The 19,877-nt window shown below is 46.7% G+C and overlaps 1 protein-coding gene across 3 annotated transcripts in view; it reads right to left on the bottom strand.

Annotated features, from left to right (window-relative positions):
- Positions 1 to 16,727, bottom strand: part of LOC122931269 (methyltransferase-like protein 7A) — a 54,957-nt gene extending 38,230 nt beyond the window's left edge. Inside the window, exon 1 of one of the 3 annotated variants that reach the window (XM_044285328.1) lies at positions 16,138 to 16,726. In XM_044285328.1, coding sequence (XP_044141263.1) covers positions 16,138 to 16,635 — 498 coding nt within the window. In that variant the 5' untranslated portion in view covers positions 16,636 to 16,726. Of the gene's footprint in view, positions 1 to 16,137 lie in introns of all 3 variants that reach the window. The other 2 variants (XM_044285327.1, XM_044285329.1) reach the window with 2 other exon arrangements.
- Positions 16,728 to 19,877: the final 3,150 nt, after the last annotated feature.

The following is a 19,877-nucleotide window of genomic DNA, read 5'->3' on the forward strand; positions in this document are numbered from 1 at the left end:
CAGGGGCTTGGCTGTGCTTACTATTTTATTGATGGGTGAAATACAATTGCCAAAATAGCAGTACCCTAAATCTGGTGTTTCAGCTGTGGCTAGCCAATTGCAATACTGTCTGCTGTCTGGCAAAGGATATATTTTTTTCTGGGTTGAAATACAATTCCCAAATTAGCAATTCCCTAAATCAGTGGTTTCTGCTGTATCAGGCCAAGTTTAAATCTATCCATAAAAGGGTATATTACATTGAAGGTGCTGATAGGGTCATCCTCAATAACTTCACATGCTACCGTGCATTTCCAAGTCTAATGCTGTCCGAAAAAGGGATACCTGTCGTCCAGGGCCTAAATACTAGGCCTACAATTTATATTCAGCTAAATCTGTGGTTATTGCTGTGGCTGGTCAAGTTATTTATTGTCCGTCAAAGCACAGTTTTTGTTCTGGGTTGAAATAAAATTTCAAACTTAGCAATTCCCTAAATCAGTGGTTTCTGCTGTATCAGGCCAAGTTTAAATCTATCCATAAAAGGGTATATTACATTGAAGGTGCTGATAGGGTCATCCTCAATAACTTCACACGCTACCGTGCATTTCCAAGTCACATTCTGTCCGTAAACGTATACCTGTCATCCAGGGCCTAAATACTAGGCCTACAATTTATATTCAGCTAAATCTGTGGTTACTGCTGTGCCTGTATTAGTGTAATACGGTACCTAAATAGATAGCCAGATAGTGTTAGGTGCCTGTAAAAAAAAAGGCCTGAATTTGAATTCAATACATTGGGTCAAATAATTTTTTTCTTATTGTTGTGTACGGTAACAATGAGGAAAACATCTAGTAAGGGACGCGGACATGGTCGTGGTGGTGTTAGTGGACCCTCTGGTTCAGGGAGAGGACATGGCCGTTCTGCCACAGCCACACGTCCTAGTGTACCAACTACCTCAGGTCCCAGTAGACGCCAGAATTTACAGCGATATTTGGTGGGGCCCAATGCCGTTCTAAGGATGGTAAGGCCTGAGCAGGTACAGGCATTAGTCAATTGGGTGGCCGACAGTGGATCCAGCACGTTCACATTATCTCCCACCCAGTCTTCTGCAGAAAGCTCACAGATGGCGCCTGAAAACCAAGCCCATCAGTCTGTCATATCACCCCCATTCATATCAGAACTGTCTGAGCCTCAAGGTATGCAGCAGTCTCTTATGCTGTTTGAAGACTCTGCTGGCAGGGTTTCCCAAGGTTATCCACCTAGCCCTTCCCCAGCGGTGGAAGACATAGAATGCACTGACGCACAACCACTTATGTTTCCTGATGATGAGGACATGGGAATACCACCTCAGCATGTCTCTGATGATGAAACACAGGTGCCAACTGCTGCTTCTTTCTGCAGTGTGCAGACTGAACAGGAGGTCAGGGAGGAAGACTTGGTGGAAGACGATGCAGGGGACGATGAGGTCCTAGACCCCACATGGAATGAAGGTCGTGCCACTGACTTTCAGAGTTCGGAGGAAGAGGCAGTGGTGAGACCGAGCCAACAGCGTAGCAAAAGAGGGAGCAGTGGGCAAAAGCAGAACACCCGCCGCCAAGAGACTCAGCCTGCTACTGACCGCCGCCATCTGGGACTGAGCACCCCAAAGGCAGCTTCAAGGAGTTCCCTGGCGTGGCAGTTCTTCAAACAATGTGCTGATGACAAGATCCGAGTGGTTTGCACGCTGTGCCATCAGAACCTGAAGCGAGGCATTAACGTTCTGAACCTTAGCACAACCTGCATGACCAGGCACCTGCATGCAAAGCATGAACTGCAGTGGAGTAAACACCTTAAAAACAAGGAACTCACTCAGACTCCCCCTGCTACCTCTTCTGCTGCTGCCGCCTCGGCCTCTTCTGCTGCTGCCGCCTCGGCCTTATCCTCCGCCTCTGGAGGAACGTTTGCACCTGCCGCCCAGCAAACAGAGGATGTACCACCAACACCACCACCTCTGTCACCAAGCATCTCAACCATGTCACACGGCAGCGTTCAGCTCTCCATCTCATAAACATTTGAGAGAAAGTGTAAATTCCCACCTAGCCACCCTCGATCACTGGCCCTGAATGCCAGCATTTCTAAACTGGCCTATGAAATGCTGTCATTCAGGCTGGTGGACACAGACGGCTTCAAACAGCTCATGTCGCTTGCTGTCCCACAGTATGTTGTTCCCAGCCGCCACTACTTCTCTAAGAGAGCCGTGCCTTCCCTGCACAACCAAGTATCCGATAAAATCAAGTGTGCACTGCGCAACGCCATCTGTGGCAAGGTCCACCTAACCACAGATACGTGGACCAGTAAGCACGGCCAGGGACGCTATATCTCCCTAACTGCACACTGGGTAAATGTAGTGGCGGCTGGGCCCCAGGCGGAGAGCTGTTTGGCGCACGTCCTTCTGCCGCCAAGGATCGCAGGGCAACATTCTTTGCCTCCTGTTGCCTCCTCCTCCTACTCGGCTTCCTCCTCCTCTTCTTCCACCTGCTCATCCAGTCAGCCACACACCTTCACCACCAACTTCAGCACAGCCCGGGGTAAACGTCAGCAGGCCATTCTGAAACTCATATGTTTGGGGGACAGGTCCCACACCGCACAGGAGTTGTGGCGGGGTATTGAACAACAGACCGACGAGTGGTTGCTGCCGGTGAGCCTCAAGCCCGGCCTGGTGGTGTGCGATAATAGGCAAAATCTCGTTGCAGCTCTGGGACTAGCCGATTTGACGCACATCCCTTGCCTGGCGCATGTGCTGAATTTGGTGGTGCAGAAGTTCATTCACAACTACCCCGACATGTCAGAGCTGCTGCATAAAGTGCGGGCCGTCTGTGCGCGCTTCCGGCGTTCACATCCTGCCGCTGCTCGCCTGTCTGTGCTACAGCGTAACTTCAGCCTTCCCGCTCACCGCCTCATATGCGACGTGCCCACCAGGTGGAACTCCACCTTTCACATGCTGGACAGACTGTGCGAGCAGCAACAGGCCATAGTGGAGTTTCAGCTGCAGCACGCACGGGTCAGTCGCACTGCGGAACAGCACCACTTCACCACCAATGACTAGGCCAACATGCGAGACCTGTGTGCCCTGTTGTGCTGTTTCGAGTACTCCACCAACATGGCCAGTGACGATGACGTCGTTATTAGCGTTACAATACCACTTCTATGTCTCCTTGAGAAAACACTTAGGGCGATGATGGAAGAGGAGGTGGCCCAGGAGGAGGAGGAGGAGGAGGAAGAGGGGTCATTTTTAGCACTTTCAGGCCAGTCTCTTAGAAGTGATTCAGAGGGAGGTTTTTTGCAACAGCAGAGGCCAGGTACAAATGTGGCCAGCCAGGGCCCACTACTGGAGGACGAGGATGAGGATGAAGCATGTTCACAGCGGGGTGGCACCCAACGCAGCTCGGGCCCATCACTGGTGCGTGGCTGGGGGGAAACACAGGACGATGACGATACGCCTCCCACAGAGGACAGCTTGTCCTTACCTCTGGGCAGCCTGGCACACATGAGCGACTACATGCTGCAGTGCCTGCGCAACGACAGCAGAGTTGCCCACATTTTAACGTGTGCGGACTACTGGGTTGCCACCCTGCTGGATCCCCGGTACAAAGACAATGTGCCCACCTTACTTCCTGCACTGGAGCGTGATAGGAAGATGCGCGAGTACAAGCGCACGTTGGTAGACGCGCTACTTCCCAAATGTCACAGGGGAACAAGTGGAAGCCCAAGGCGAAGGCAGAGGAGGAGCAAGAGGTCGCCAACGCAGCTGTGTCACGGCCATCTCCTCTGAGGGCAGGGTTAGCATGGCAGAGATGTGGAAAAGTTTTGTCAACACGCCACAGCTAACTGCACCACCACCTGATACGGAACGTGTTAGCAGGAGGCAACATTTCACTAACATGGTGGAACAGTACGTGTGCACACCCCTCCACGTACTGACTGATGGTTCGGCCCCATTCAACTTCTGGGTCTCTAAATTGTCCACGTGGCCAGAGCTAGCCTTTTATGCCTTGGAGGTGCTGGCCTGCCCGGCGGCCAGCATTTTGTCTGAACGTGTATTCAGCACGGCAGGGGGCGTCATTACAGACTAACGCAGCCGCCTGTCTACAGCCAATGTAGACAAGCTGACGTTCATAAAAATGAACCAAGTATGGATCCCACAGGACCTGTCCATCCCTTGTGCAGATTAGACATTTATAACTACCTCCCCTTAACCATATATTATTGCACTTCCTCATTCAATCCTTTTTTTATTTTCATTTTACCATTATATTGCGGGGCAACCCAAAGTTGAATGAACCTCTCCTCTGTCTGGGTGCCGGGGCCTAAAAATATCTGACAGAGGCCTGTTCCAGTGTTAGGTGACATGAAGCCTGATTCTCTGCTATGACATGAAGCCTGAATCTCTGCTATGGGACCTCTCTCCTCTGTCTGGGTGCCGGGGCCTAAAAATATCTGACAATGGCCCGTTCCAGTGTTGGGTGACATGAAGCCTGATTCTCTGCTATGACATGAAGCCTGATTCTCTGCTATGGGACCTCTCTCCTCTGTCTGGGTGCCGGGGCCTAAATATCTGACAATGGCCTGTTCCAGTGTTGGGTGACGTGAAGCCTGATTCTCTGCTATGACATGAAGCCTGATTCTCTGCTATGACATGAAGCCTGATTCTCTGCTATGACTTGAAGCCTGATTCTCTGCTATGACATGAAGCCTGATTCTCTGCTATGGGACCTCTCTCCTCTGTCTGGGTGCCGGGGCCTAAATATCTGACAATGGCCTGTTCCAGTGGTGGGTGACGTGAAGCCTGATTCTCTGCTATGACATGAAGCCTGATTCTCTGCTATGACATGAAGCCTGATTATCTGCTATGACATGAAGCCTGATTCTCTGCTATGGGACCTCTCTCCTCTGTCTGGGTGGCGGGGCCTAAATATCTGACAATGGCCTGTTCTAGTGGTGGGTGACGTGAAGCCTGATTCTCTATGACATGAAGCCTGATACTCTGCAATGGGACCTCTCTCCTCTGTCTGGGTGCCGGGGCCTAAATATCTGACAATGGCCTGTTCCAGTGGTGGGTGACGTGAAGCCTGATTCTCTGCTATGATGTGAAGCCTGATTCTCTGCTATGCCATGAAGCCTGAATCTCTGCTATGGGATCTCTCTCCTCTGTAATCAAATATCCACATGACAGGTTCCCTTTAATGTCACTCATTTGCCTTGTGGGTAGCCAAAATCCATAAAACTTCCAGGATAGGTTTGGGAAGCTGGGAACTAAGGTTGTGCAAAGTTTCAAGACAATTGATTGAGGTTTAGGCTCATTATGGTACATTAAGCTCTTTTTACATTAAGCTAAATGTAAAAAGGGAATAGTTTAATGTGAATAACTTTTGGGTTTTTTTTTCAAATGACCCCAAATCTTCAGAATATGTTGGCATAAATAGTCTAGTAGGATAGGAAGTTTGGGGGAAATTGGTTAACATCTGAGTTTTTTGTACGTTAAGCCACATTAAGCTCATCAAAAAACAAGCTTAGGCCTCATGCACACGACCGTTGTTGTGTCCCGTGTCCGTTGTTCCATTCTCCGTGATTTCCTGCGGACCCATTGACTTTCAATGGGTCCGTGGAAAATTCAAAAAATGCACCGTTTGTCATCCGCGTCCGTGATCCGTGTTTCCAGTTTGTGAAAAAAATATGACCTGTCTTATTTTTTTCACGGACAACAGTTTGCGGACCCATTCAAGTCAATGGGTCCGTGAAAAAACACGGATGCACACAAGATTGTCATCCGCGTCCGTGATCCGTGTCCGTTTTTTCCCCTATCATTTGCAAGGCAAACTTGCCTTTTTTTTTCACTTTCCTTCATGTCTGGTGATCCTCCAAAAATCAAGGAAGACACACAGAAACAAAAACAGAAACGGATCACGGAACAACGGAACCCCGTTTTGCGGACCGTGAAAAGATACTGTGGTGTGCATGAGGCCTTAATGTCACTCATTTGCCTTGTGGGTAGCCAAAATCCATGAAACGTCCAGGATAGGTTTGGGAGGCTTAGAACTTAGGTTGTACAAAGTTTCAAGGCAATTGATTGAGGTTTAGGCACATTATGGTACATTAAGCTACATTAAGCCATTTTCACAATAAATATTTTAGGATGTCCCTGGAAATAACTGATTAAAATCACTGAAATGTGAACTAGGCCTAAAGATGCGGAGATAAATCAATTCTGGAATTATATTTGAAGCAAAGCAGGCAGTAATTGGTTGTATCAGGTTCCAGAAGGGTTTTGAAAATGCATTTAAACCATATATGAGAAATAGTACCTAGATTCACATCTCTAGCAATGGTTTGGATTGCAGCAATTCTGATGTTTTATGCTAACATGAGACCAAATGATACATCAGTTTAACAAATTACTACAGTTTAAGTGGAACCTTTAATTTGCCTAGACCCACAAGGCCATAGGGTAGCTGTCCCTAGACAGCATTGATCACTTACTGTATGTATCTTCGTTATACTTATGGTGGCAAAATATAAAGCCATGGGTTTAGGGTTCCACCTGACATGGTCCGTGTCTGGTATTGTGAAATGCATGGGGGTGAGTTACAACACCAGTCATGGGCCATCATCAAGATTCAAGGAGGGAAGGAAATAGAAGCAATCCCTTTTTTTAATCCTGTAAAACCACTTTAAAAACCCTATCCTATTGCTTGGGCCACTGGCATCATGCTCGGTGGTAGTTCTTGATAACAGCACTTATACTTAAAGGGGTTGTCTAGGTTCAGAGCTGACCCCAGATATAAACTCCTCTTCACTCTGTTACCGTTCATTGTTAAATACCATCCATGGATGAACAAGTTTCGCCATGTTGTCAATAAACATTGGGGCATTATGCGTGCAGCTTACCCAGATATTGCTGAATTTCGTAACATACCTATGATCTGTTATAAGAGAACTAAAAATATCAGAGATACCATCGTTAAAGCAGACATAGGTGGGGTCACGAATATTCCACGTCAACTTTTTCTTTCAACACCTAAAAGGGGCACCTTTCCCTGTTTACAATGCATTTATTGTTCAGCAGTTATCAAAGGTGAATCCTTTTCTCATCCACACACGGGTAAAAAATTCCCTGTTATAGTTTTTTTTACCTGTGACAGTAACTATGTTGTGCATTTGCTAAAATGCCCTTGTGGCCTCCTGTACATTGGTGAGACATCTACCAGAATGACGGATAGGTTCAGCAACCATAAGTCTACTATACGAAAGAAAAATCTATTGCTGCCGATTCCTTTTCATTTTGATAGATGTTCTCACAATGTTGCACAACTCAGATTCCAGATTATTGAGCAGGTGCTGCCAACACGGAGAGGTGGCAACAGGTTGCTAATGCTCAAAAAACGTGAAAGTTTTTGGATTCACACCCTGCAAACCATTGAACCAAGAGGTTTAAATCATGAATTCGAATTGAGTGCATTCTTGTAGGATAAATAAATGTTTTTTCTTTCTGTAACAAATATTGTCATATTTGAATATATATTGTTTGTACTTATTTAGTCACAGAAAAAATGATAAAATTTGATGTCTCAAGCTATGTGTAGCCTGCATGAGATTAACATCTCAGGGCAATTATTTCAATATCTATATATATGTGGCATTTTTGTATTACATGTTTTCCGCTGACTCTTTTTCTCTTTTTTCCATAGCCCATTCTATCTAAAGCCACAAGATTTAATTCAAATGTCTATCAGCATTGTAACAATGTTGCAACAATGTTTGTAATTGTTGCACTTGATGTTTTTTGTTTCTATGGCGAAGTGATGTCATTGCATTTGACGCCGGTATGGGCGCTCTATTTAAATGTGTTTCATGTAGTTATTCACCATGCTTGAAAAAGGCTCGCATTCGAGCCGAAACACCTGTCGCATCTGCGCTGTGTCTCCTCCAATGCTTTGAATAAAGCAGAGTGATTTCTACAACAAGTGAAGTGCCGATCTCTTTCTTATATAGGCTCACTGCTAGGTAGAAATCTCCATCTAGCAAAGTAAGCAAACAGACCTTGTGCTGCGCAATGCAGCACAAGGCAAGGAGAAGCATTGGAGCAAGGAAATGCTCTGATGCTCCACCTGTATATAGTAAAGTATAAAGAATACTATTCTTTACTATAGTATAGTAAAGAATAAAGAAAAGCTTACAATATATCCTGGTTCAGCCCTGAAACCAGAGAACTGTAGCCGGCCAGTAGGGATGAGCAAACCCGAACTGTATAGTTCGGGTTCGTACCGAATTTTGGGGTGTCCGTGACACGGGCCCGAACCCGAACATTTTCGTAAAAGTCCGGGTTCGGTGTTCGTCGCTTTCTTGGCTCTTTTTGAAAGGCTGCAAAGCAGCCAATCAACAAGCGTCATACTACTTGCCCCAAGAGGCCGTCACAGCCTCACCTACTATTGGCATGGCTGTGATTGGCCAGTGCAGAATGTGACCCAGCCTCTATTTAAGCTGGAGTCACGTAGCGCCGCACGTCACTCTGCTCTGATCAGTGTAGGGAGAGGTTGCAGCTGCGACGTTAGGGCGAGATTAGGCAGTGATTAACTCCTCCAAAAGACTTAATTCAGTGATCGATCTGCAGCTGTGGATCATTGAACTGCTGCTATTCAATTGCTCACTGTTTTTAGGCTGCCCAGAGCGTTTTTCATTCAATTTTTTCTGGGGTGATCGGCGGCCATTTTGTGTCTTGTGGTGCACCAGCACAAGCTGCCACCAAGTGCATTTAACCATCAATAGTGTGGTTGTTTTTTGGCTATATCCTACATCAGGGTCAAGCTGTCACACCAAGTGCATTTAACCATCAATAGTGTGGTTATTTTTTGGCCATATACTACATCCGGGGCAAGCTGAGCCTGTCACCAAGTGCATTTAACCATCAATAGTGTGGTTGTTCTTTGGCTATATCCTACATCAGGGTCAAGCTGTCACCAAGTGCATTTAACCCTCAATAGTGTGGTTATTTTTTGGCTATATCCTACATCAGGTTGAAGCTGTCACCAAGTGCATTTAACCATCAATAGTGTGGTTATTTTTTGGCTATATCCTACATCAGGGGCTTGGCTGTGCTTGCTATTTTATTGAGGGGTGAAATACAATTGCCAAAATAGCAGTACCCTAAATCTGGTGTTTCAGCTGTGGCCACCAATTGTAATACTGTCTGCTGTCTGGCAAAGGATATATTTTTGTTCAGGGTTGAAATACAATTCCCAACTTAGCAATTTCCTAAATTAGTGGTTTCTGCTGTATCAGGGCTACTTTAAATCTATTCATTAAAAGGGTATATAAGATTCAAGGTACAGATAGGGTTATTCTCAATAACTTCACACACACGCTACTGTGCAATTCCAAGTCTAATTCTGTGTGTAAACGTATACCTGTCACCCAGCGCCTAAATACTAGGCCTGAGGCCTCAAATTTATATTCATAAAAATCTGCCTTTATTGCTGTGGCTGGTCAAGTTATTTAGTGTCCGTCAAAGAACAGTTTTTGTTCTGGGTTGAAATACAATTCCCAATTTTGCAATTCTCTAAATTAGTGGTTTCTGCTGTATCAGGCCTACTTTAAATCTATCCCTAAAAGGGTATATTAGTTTCAAGGTGCAGATAGGGTTATTCTCAATAACTTCACACACACGCTACTGTGCAATTCCAAGTCTAATTCTGTCCGTAAACGTATACCTGTCATCCAGCGCTTAAATACTAGGCCTCAAATTTATATTCAGCTAAATCTGTCGTTACTGCTGTGCCTTTATTAGTGTAATACGGTACCTAAATAGATAGCCAGATAGTGTTAGGTGTCTGTAAAAAAAGGCCTGAATTTGAATTCAATACATTGGGCCAAATAATATTTTTCTTATTGTGGTGAACGGTAACAATGAGGAAAACATCTAGTAAGGGACGCGGACATGGTCGTGGTGGTGTTAGTGGACCCTCTGGTGCTGGGAGAGGACGTGGCCGTTCTGCCACAGCCACACGTCCTAGTGTACCAACTACCTCAGGTCCTAGTAGCCGCCATAATTTACAGCGATATTTGGTGGGGCCCAATGCCGTTCTAAGGATGGTAAGGCCTGAGCAGTACAGGCATTAGTCAATTGGGTGGCCGACAGTGGATCCAGCACGTTCACATTATCTCCCACCCAGTCTTCTTCAGAAAGCGCACAGATGGCGCCTGAAAACCAAGCCCATCAGTCTGTCACATCACCCCCATGCATACCAGGGAAACTGTCTAAGCCTCAAGTTATGCAGCAGTCTCTTATGCTGTTTGAAGACTCCGCTGGCAGGGTTTCCCAAGGGCATCCACCTAGCTTTTCCCCAGCGGTGGAAGACATAGAATGCACTGACGCACAACCACTTATGTTTCCTGATGATGAGGACATGGGAATACCACCTCAGCACGTCTCTGATGATGACGAAACACAGGTGCCAACTGCTGCGTCTTTCTGCAGTGTGCAGACTGAACAGGAGGTCAGGGATCAAGACTGGGTGGAAGACGATGCAGGGGACGATGAGGTCCTAGACCCCACATGGAATGAAGGTCGTGCCACTGACTTTCACAGTTCCGAGTAAGAGGCAGTGGTGAGACCGAGCCAACAGCGTAGCAAAAGAGGGAGCAGTGGGCAAAAGCAGAACACCCACCGCCAAGAGACTCCGCCTGCTACTGACCGCCGCCATCTGGGACCGAGCACCCCAAAGGCAGCTTCAAGGAGTTCCCTTGCATGGCACTTCTTCAAACAATGTGCTGACGACAAGACCCGAGTGGTTTGCATGCTGTGCCATCAGAGCCTGAAGCGAAGCATTAACGTTCTGAACCTTAGCACAACCTGCATGACCAGGCACCTGCATGTAAAGCATGAACTGCAGTGGAGTAAACACCTTAAAAACAAGGAAGTCACTCAAGCTCCCCCTGCTACCTCTTCTGCTGCTGCCGCCTCGGCCTCTTCCTCCGCCTCTGGAGGAACGTTGGCACCTGCCGCCCAGCAAACAGAGGATGTACCACCAACACCACCACCACCTCCGTCACCAAGCATCTCAACCATGTCACACGCCAGCGTTCAGCTCTCCATCTCACAAACATTTGAGAGAAAGCGTAAATTCCCACCTAGCCACCCTCGATCCCTGGCCCTGAATGCCAGCATTTCTAAACTACTGGCCTATGAAATGTTGTCATTTAGGCTGGTGGACACAGACAGCTTCAAACAGCTCATGTCGCTTGCTGTCCCACAGTATGTTGTTCCCAGCCGGCACTACTTCTCCAAGAGAGCCGTGCCTTCCCTGCACAACCAAGTATCCGATAAAATCAAGTGTGCACTGCGCAACGCCATCTGTGGCAAGGTCCACCTAACCACAGATACGTGGACCAGTAAGCACGGCCAGGGACGCTATATCTCCCTAACTGCACACTGGGTAAATGTAGTGGCGGCTGGGCCCCAGGCGGAGAGCTGTTTAGCGCACGTCCTTCCGCCGCCAAGAATCGCAGGGCAACATTCTTTGCCTCCTGTTGCCTCCTCCTCCTACTCGGCTTCCTCCTCCTCTTCTTCCACCTGCTCATCCAGTCAGCCACACACCTTCACCACCAACTTCAGCACAGCCCGGGGTAAACGTCAGCAGGCCATTCTGAAACTCATATGTTTGGGGGACAGGCCCCACACCGCACAGGAGTTGTGGCGGGGTATAGAACAACAGACCGACGAGTGGTGGCTGCCGGTGAGCCTCAAGCCCGGCCTAGTGGTATGCGATAATGGGCTAAATCTCGTTGCAGCTCTGGGACTAGCCGGTTTGACGCACATCCCTTGCCTGACGTATGTGCTGAATTTGGTGGTGCAGAAGTTCATTCATAACTACCCCGACATGTCAGAGCTGCTGCATAAAGTGCGGGCCGTCTGTTCGTGCTTCCGGTGTTCACATCCTGCCGCTGCCCGCCTGTCTGCGCTACAGCGTAACTTCGGCCTTCCCACTCACCGCCTCATATGCGACGTGCCGACCAGGTGGAACTCCACCTTGCACTTGCTGGACAGACTGTGCGAGCAGCAGCAGGCCATAGTGGAGTTTCAGCTGCAGCACGCACGGGTCAGTCGCACTGCGGAACATCACCACTTCACCACCAATGACTGGGCCTCCATGCGAGACCTGTGTGCCCTGTTGCGCTGTTTTGAGTACTCCACCAACATGGCCAGTGGCGATGACGCCGTTATCAGCGTTACAATACCACTTCTATGTCTCCTTGAGAAAACACTTAGGGCGATGATGGAAGAGGAGGTGGCCCAGGAGGAGGAGGAAGAGGGGGTCATTTTTAGCACTTTCAGGCCAGTCTCTTCGAAGTGACTCAGAGGGAGGTTTTTTGCAACAGCAGAGGCCAGGTACAAATGTGGCTAGCCAGGGCCCACTACTGGAGGACGAGGATGAGGAGGAGGTGGAGGAGGATGAGGATGAAGCATGGCCACAGCGGGGTGGCACCCAACGCAGCTCGGGCCCATCACTGTTGCGTGGCTGGGGGGGAACGCAGGACGATGACGATACGCCTCCCACAGAGGACAGCTTGTCATTACCTCTGGGCAGCCTGGCACACATGAGCGACTACACGACAGCAGAGTTGCCCACATTTTAACGTGTGCGGACTACTGGGTTGCCACCCTGCTGGATCCACGGTACAAAGACAATGTGCCCACCTTACTTCCTGCACTGGAGCGTGATAGGAAGATGCGCGAGTACAAGCGCACGTTGGTAGATGCGCTACTGAGAGCATTCCCAAATGTCACAGGGGAACAAGTGGAAGCCCAAGACCAAAGCAGAGGAGGAGCAAGAGGTCACCAAGGCAGCTGTGTCACAGCAAGCTCCTCTGAGGGCAGGGTTAGCATGGCAGAGATGTGGAAAAGTTTTGTCAACACGCCACAGCTAACTGCACCACCACCTGATACGCAACGTGTTAGCAGGAGGCAACATTTCACTAACATGGTGGAACAGTACGTGTGCACACCCCTCCACGTACTGACTGATGGTTCGGCCCCATTCAACTTCTGGGTCTCTAAATTGTCCACGTGGCCAGAGCTAGCCTTTTATGCCTTGGAGGTGCTGGCCCGCCCGGCGGCCAGCGTTTTGTCTGAACGTGTATTCAGCACGGCAGGGGGCGTCATTATAGACAAACGCAGCCGCCTGTCTACAGCCAATGTGGACAAGCTGACGTTCATAAAAATGAACCAGGCATGGATCCCACAGGACCTGTCCATCCCTTGTGCAGATTAGACATTAACTACCTCCCCTTAACCATATATTATTGTACTCCAGGGCACTTCCTCATTCAATCCTATTTTTTATTTTATTTTACCATTATATTGCGGAGCAACCCAAAGTTGAATGAACCTCTCCTCTGTCTGGGTGCCGGGGCCTAAATATCTGACAATGGACTGTTCCAATGTTGGGTGACGCGAAGCCTGATTCTCTGCTATGACATGCAGACTGATTCTCTGCTGACATGAAGCCAGATTCTCTGTTATGGGACCTCTCTCCTCTGCCTGGGTGCCGGGGCCTAAATATATCACAATGGACTGTTACAGTGGTGGGTGACGTGAAGCCTGATTCTCTGCTATGACATGTAGACTGATTCTCTGCTGACATAAAGCCAGATTCTCTGTTACGGGACCTCTCCTCTGCCTGGGTGCCGGGGCCTAAATATCTGACAATGGACTGTTCCAGTGTTGGGTGACGTGAAGCATGATTCTCTGCTATGACATGAAGACTGATTCTCTGCTGACATGAAGCCAGATTCTCTGTTACGGGACCTCTCTCCTCTGCCTGGGCCTAAATATCTGACAATGGACTGTTACAGTGGTGGGTGACGTGAAGCCAGATTCTCTGCTATGGGACCTCTCTCCAATTGATATTGGTTAATTTTTATTTATTTTTATTTTTATTCATTTCCCTATCCACATTTGTTTGCAGGGGATTTACCTACATGTTGCTGCCTTTTGCAGCCCTCTAGCTCTTTCCTGGGCTGTTTTACAGCCTTTTTAGTGCCGAAAAGTTCGGGCCCCTATTGACTTCAATGGGGTTCGGGACGAAGTTCGGGTCGGGTTCGGATCCCAAACCCGAACATTTCCGGGAAGTTCGGCCGAACTTCTCGAACCCGAACATCCAGGTGTTCGCTCAACTCTACCGGCCAGCTAAGACCTGTTCTATGTTGCTAATATAGCTTGTGTGTTTATACAGCTAGACCTGCCAATAACCTTAATAGAGTTCCTATGTTTGTGTGATAAAGACAAAAGCAGAGGTATTAACAGTGACTTCATGTTTAGATGTCATATAACTGTTATATTTTGTGTTCAAAGAAGTATAAAAGATAGTCTGCCTTTAACCTCTTAGGGACCGGGCTCATTTTCACCTTAAGGACCAGGCAATTTTTTGCAAATCTGACCAGTGTCACTTTAAGTGGTGATAACTTTAAAACGCTTTGACTTATCCAGGCCATTCTGAGAATGTTTTTTCGTCACATATTGTACTTCATGACACTGGTAAAATGGAGTAAAAAAATACCAAATTTGCCAAAAATGTGGAAAAATTAGCAAATTTCCAAGTTTCAATTTCTCTACTTCTATAATACATAGTAATACCTACAAAAATAGTTATTACTTTACATTCCCCATATGTCTACTTCATGTTAGGATCATTTTGGGAATGACATTTTATTTTTGGGGGACGTTACAAGGCTTAGAAGTTTAGAAGCAAATCTTGAAATTTTCAAAAACCAAATTTTTAAAGACCAGTTCAGGTCTGAAGTCACTTTGTGAGGCTTAGATAATAGAAACCACCCAAAAATGACCCCATTATAGAAACTACACCCTTCAAGGTATTCAAAACTGATTTTACAAACTTTGTTAAACCTTTAGGTGTTCTACAAGAATTAATGGAAAATCGAGATACAATTTCAAAATTTCACCTTTTTGGCAGGTTTTCCATTTAATTATTTTTTTCCAGTTACAAAGCAAGGGTTAACAGCCAAACCAAACTCAATATTTATGGATCTGATTCTTTAGTTTACAGAAAGACCCCATATGTGGTCGTAAACCGCTGTGCGGGCACACGGCAGGGCGCAGAAGGAAAGGAATGCCATACGGATATTGGAAGGCAGATTTTGCTGGACTGTTTTTTTGACACCATGTCCCATTTGAAGCCCCCCTGATGCACCCCTAGAGTAGAAACTCCCAAAAAGTGACTCCATTTTAGAAACTAGGGAACTGTGGAGGTCACAGTTAAGGGGACGGTCCACTATGGAGGTCAGTGTTAAGGGAATAGAGCTCTGTAGAGGTCACTGTTAAGTGGGCGGGATATCGTGTAAATCGCTGTTAACAAGGTGGGGTACTGTGGAGGTCACTAACAAAGGGGCGGCTGCTGTGAAGGTCACTGTTAAAGGGGCGGGTACTGTAGATGTCACTGGTATAGTGGATACTGTCGATATCTTTTAATGACATACACAAACATTAAATTAAATAGATGAAATATACCTGTGCGAAGCCGTGTACTTCTGGTAGTATAATTATATTTTTGAAGGTACAACTGTAAAGCAGAATCCAGTGTACTGCTGCTAGAATAGACAAGTTTGCAAAAACCCAGCCTTAAATAAGTTGTCCAGGGTTTTTTTTTTTTTTTTATCCTAACACCGGCCAGTGGTGGTCTGATCTGTTAGCATCTGCATGGATGGGGTCACTTGCATTGCTTTAGCCAATGAGTGGTCTCAGCAGTGATGTATTCCAACTAGGTCACATGCTACTGGGGAGACATGTCACTGCTGAGGTCAGTCGTAGGGCTGCAGGAGTGCATACGACCTAGTCTGTGCATTCGTGGAATCTGGAAATCTGGTGAAGACGGCCAGGTTGCCAGAACCGAGCTCAAGGAGCAGGTACGTATGTTTTTCTTTACAGGTCCTTCTGGCTGGGGGGGGGGGGGGACAAGCCTTTCAAGTACAGAACTACTCTGTGTCCTAAGGGTTTAACACTATCATGCAGTTTTTAAACTGTAATAGTTTTTTTGCAGACACTTTATAAGAACACAAACTGATTGCTTATATAATAAATAAAAAGGATGTTACAAGTAGTACACAACTCACCGGCCGGAGGACTCTCTGGATCTCTTTCAGTACAGCTGGTGTGTTAAGCACAGAACAAGTCAGCAACGTGCACACAACAACATCCATAGAGCCATCAGCCACAGGCGTCATGTTGTCAGCAGATGCTACCAAAAAGCGATCGTAGGTCAGGTGGTCATTTTCTGCTTGACTTTTGCTCAGGAACTTTTGGAAGTTCGGGTTGACATCCAAGCAGGTCACTTTGCAGCCCCTGGGATAAAATTTGAAGTTTGCACCTGTGCCACAGCCAAGCTCTAGGAGCCTGAGCTCTTTGGAATCGCATGAAAAGTCAGAGATATTGCTAAAGTGTCTTCTTTTCTGATCCTCCATAAATTTGTTGTAGATGTCAGAGAAAATGTTCATGAAAAATGGAAACCGTTTCCTAATAAATGAATCCCAAATGCCGAAATAATTAAGGATGTGAGCAGGCAGCATGATGACAGCCATTATAAACTGCAGAAGAAATATAATCCCAGGCATGGTGACCGAGTTGAATGTTGCAGGCAGAGAGAGTGGATTCAGAGTGAAGCTCAGCTTCTCTAGGCAATTGTTTAACCTACTGTATGTAGGTCCACCCCTCACTCTACAAGAGGGGGGGAAGGCTACACAGTGCAGGGTCTGTGAAAACTTCTACTCAGCACATGTGCACAAACTCGCACCCTATGTAGGCATTTTCTATGAGCAAGAACCATGCTATAGACATACATGCATGCTGTGATCATAGCAGAATTCAAGAAAATGAGGGCTATGTTCTGCTCGGACAACAGTAACAATAATCAACGCCGTAACTACTCAAACAGAAATGTGGGTCTTGATGGATCAGTTGCACTTTTCAGTTTAGTGCTAAGAAGTACCCAATTACAATTTTGCACGTGACGTGACGTATTCCTTAAAGGGGTTATCCGAGTTATGAAAAAAAAATAATTATAGCACTGTAAATCTGATGGGCAGCAGTATATAACTAAGCTGATAACAACAATCTCTGCCCCTCCTCCTGCTCTGTAAAAGGAGTGAATACAAGTGCTGCCCTGAGTGATATGTCTGCCTGCTGGGAGAATCAGCAGCATGTTGTATGTGTAGGACTACAAGTCCTAGCTGTTCAATGACACTGCTGATACACACAGGATCTTCTCCCTACCTGTTCTTGTGCAATGCTCTGCAGAACTCCTCTGTCAGCTCCTGTGCCCAGCATTCGTCTCTTCACTGCCTGCAGCTACTCAGTAAAACCTTCAGCCCTGAGTCTGTGCAGCCAAAGGGGTTAATGTTTTTCCTCAAGAATCCAGGTAGAGGGCAATAAGCAGCAGTGCAGGGGGGCATGGCCAGCACAGTGACGTCTCGTGTACAAGCACATATCTGCTCTCTCAGGCTTGTGCACAAATCATCATCAGAGCAGGGAGAGAAGCTGACATCACAGGTCATGTGACCCTCAGTGAAATCTGAGAAAGCAGCAACTGGAGATAAAGTAAGTGAATTGTAAAGTCCTTTCATTTGCCTAGAACAAAAAAATAAATTCGGCAACCATTTTAAGGCTTCTTGTATATAGTACAAAGATTGTAATGTGGCACACAAGTCCTGTTAACTTCAGTCAGGCGCTCCACGTACAGAGCTATTTTCACCTAGGATCAATGATCAATGCCACTGGGAAGAAATGATCCTATGCACTATGAGTGCACTATAATGACTCCTTAGTGTCACAACCAGACAGCTGAGAAGCTCTGACAGAGGCCTTTCAGAACCTCCTCCTTGAGTTCTCTTTGTTGTGCTGTTCAGTTCCTCATCTCGTTAGCCTCTCTCAGCTGTCATGGAGTTGGACTGATTGCATCCCTTTAAATTGCGCCCCATAATGCATTACTGGGCGGCTTATACTTCTTCCTGGAGTGTGTGTGCATGCTGATCTTGTTTTCCAGTCTGCTACAAAGTTAAGTGCTGAACATTTATCTGTTATTTTCTGTTTGCTGGTTCCCAGGTGACCCTGACTCCCTCCGTGTCTGGTGTAGGGAGCCGGTGGTCATGTCCCCTCACTATTGTAGCGTGTTCAGGGGTTATATAGTCGAGGTACGTGGATATGCAACCTTCCACCTTTCGGATCTTTGCATAGGCTGAGCAGCCAGGGAAAGTCTCAGGTCTTGTGCAGGGGTCTCCCTTTTGGTTCCTTAGCTTTGGATCCACTCAGTCATATATGCATGTTGCTTTGTCTTGTTTCCTGTACACCGTCAGTGACACTTAGAAACAGAGCTATAATATCACTGTGATGTGCACGAGGTCTAAGACCGAGTTGTAACATGCGGTATATCTCTTCTGTTGTCAGATTCCCTTTAGAAAAATATTCAGACAGATCTACTTTACGGAACATAACTGTTTTTGTATTTGTTACTATCACTTTAAGAGGCACAACGGCTCTAATTCATCAGCAGGGTACTACTTGTAGTGTGTCCTTAAATGTTAGTAAGGCCAAGTTCACACTTCAGTAAGACTACTTTCACACTAGCGTTTTTGCTGGATCCGGCAGGGTTCAGCAAAAACGCCTCTGTTACTGATAATACAACCATCTGCATCCGTTATGAACAGATCCAGCTGTATTATCTTTAACATAGCCAAGACAGATCCATCATGAACTCCACTGAAAGTCAATGGGGGACGGATCCGTTTTCTATTGTGTCAGATTGTGTCAGTGAAAACAGATCCGTCTTGCTCCATATCCCAGGATGGAAGGCAAACCGCAGCATGCTGCGGTTTTCTCTCCGGTATGAGAATGGAACGGAATGCAGTTTGGAATGCAGTTACGTTTCGTCCCCATTGACAATGAATGACGGATCTCAATACCGGAAAATAGAAACACTAGTTCCCAAGTAGCCTTATTTGGTCAGTTATTTCCATTAGTTAAGGTTCTATTAAACCTACAGATAATTGCTAAGATCATCGCAAACAAATGCTCGTATGAAGGCTCATTAGCAATGATCTGGCAGTGTAATACTGCCGCAGATGAACAAGCTTGTTCATAGGGTTATCAGAGTCTTTCAACATGTTTATAAATAATAGTTTCCCAGCTGCAGATCGCGCTGTGTAATCAGCACTTTGCTGTCGGCAAATAATTATTCAGTATGGGGACGAGCAATGGCATAGCGATCATTCGTCCCCATACCGAGGAGGAGATCACTGCATGAAATGACAGTGGTCTCCTCCACTAATGAGCAACCAATCGCTGGGAAGGCATGCTTCCCTCCCAACAATTGCCTGCAAAATCTGTAGGTGTAAGGTCCACGCTCTGGACTCGCAGTGTGAGTATGCAGCAGCTCCCGTCCTAACCCCCTGGTACTGATTGGGTCGCATAGCATTATATTGATTTATGATGGTATGTAACCCTTAGGCCTCATGCACACGACAGTATTTTTTCACGGTCCGCAAAAACGGGGTCCGTAGGTCCGTGATCCGTGACCATTTTTTCGTCCGTGGGTCTTCCTTGATTTTTGGAGGATCCACGGACATGAAAAAAAGGCCTGGCCATGCGGAGCCAAACAGATCCGTCCTGAATTACAATGCAAGTCAATGGGGACCGATCCGTTTGACGTTGACACAATATGGTGCCATTTCAAACGGATCCGTCCCCATTGACTTTCAATGTAAAGTCTGGAGTCCCTTTTATACCATCGGATCGGAGTTTTCTCCAATCCGATGGTATATTTTAACTTGAAGCGTCCCCATCACCATGGGAACGCCTCTAT

Source organism: Bufo gargarizans, chromosome 3 (assembly GCF_014858855.1).
Source record: "Bufo gargarizans isolate SCDJY-AF-19 chromosome 3, ASM1485885v1, whole genome shotgun sequence".
Taxonomy (NCBI): domain Eukaryota; kingdom Metazoa; phylum Chordata; class Amphibia; order Anura; family Bufonidae; genus Bufo; species Bufo gargarizans.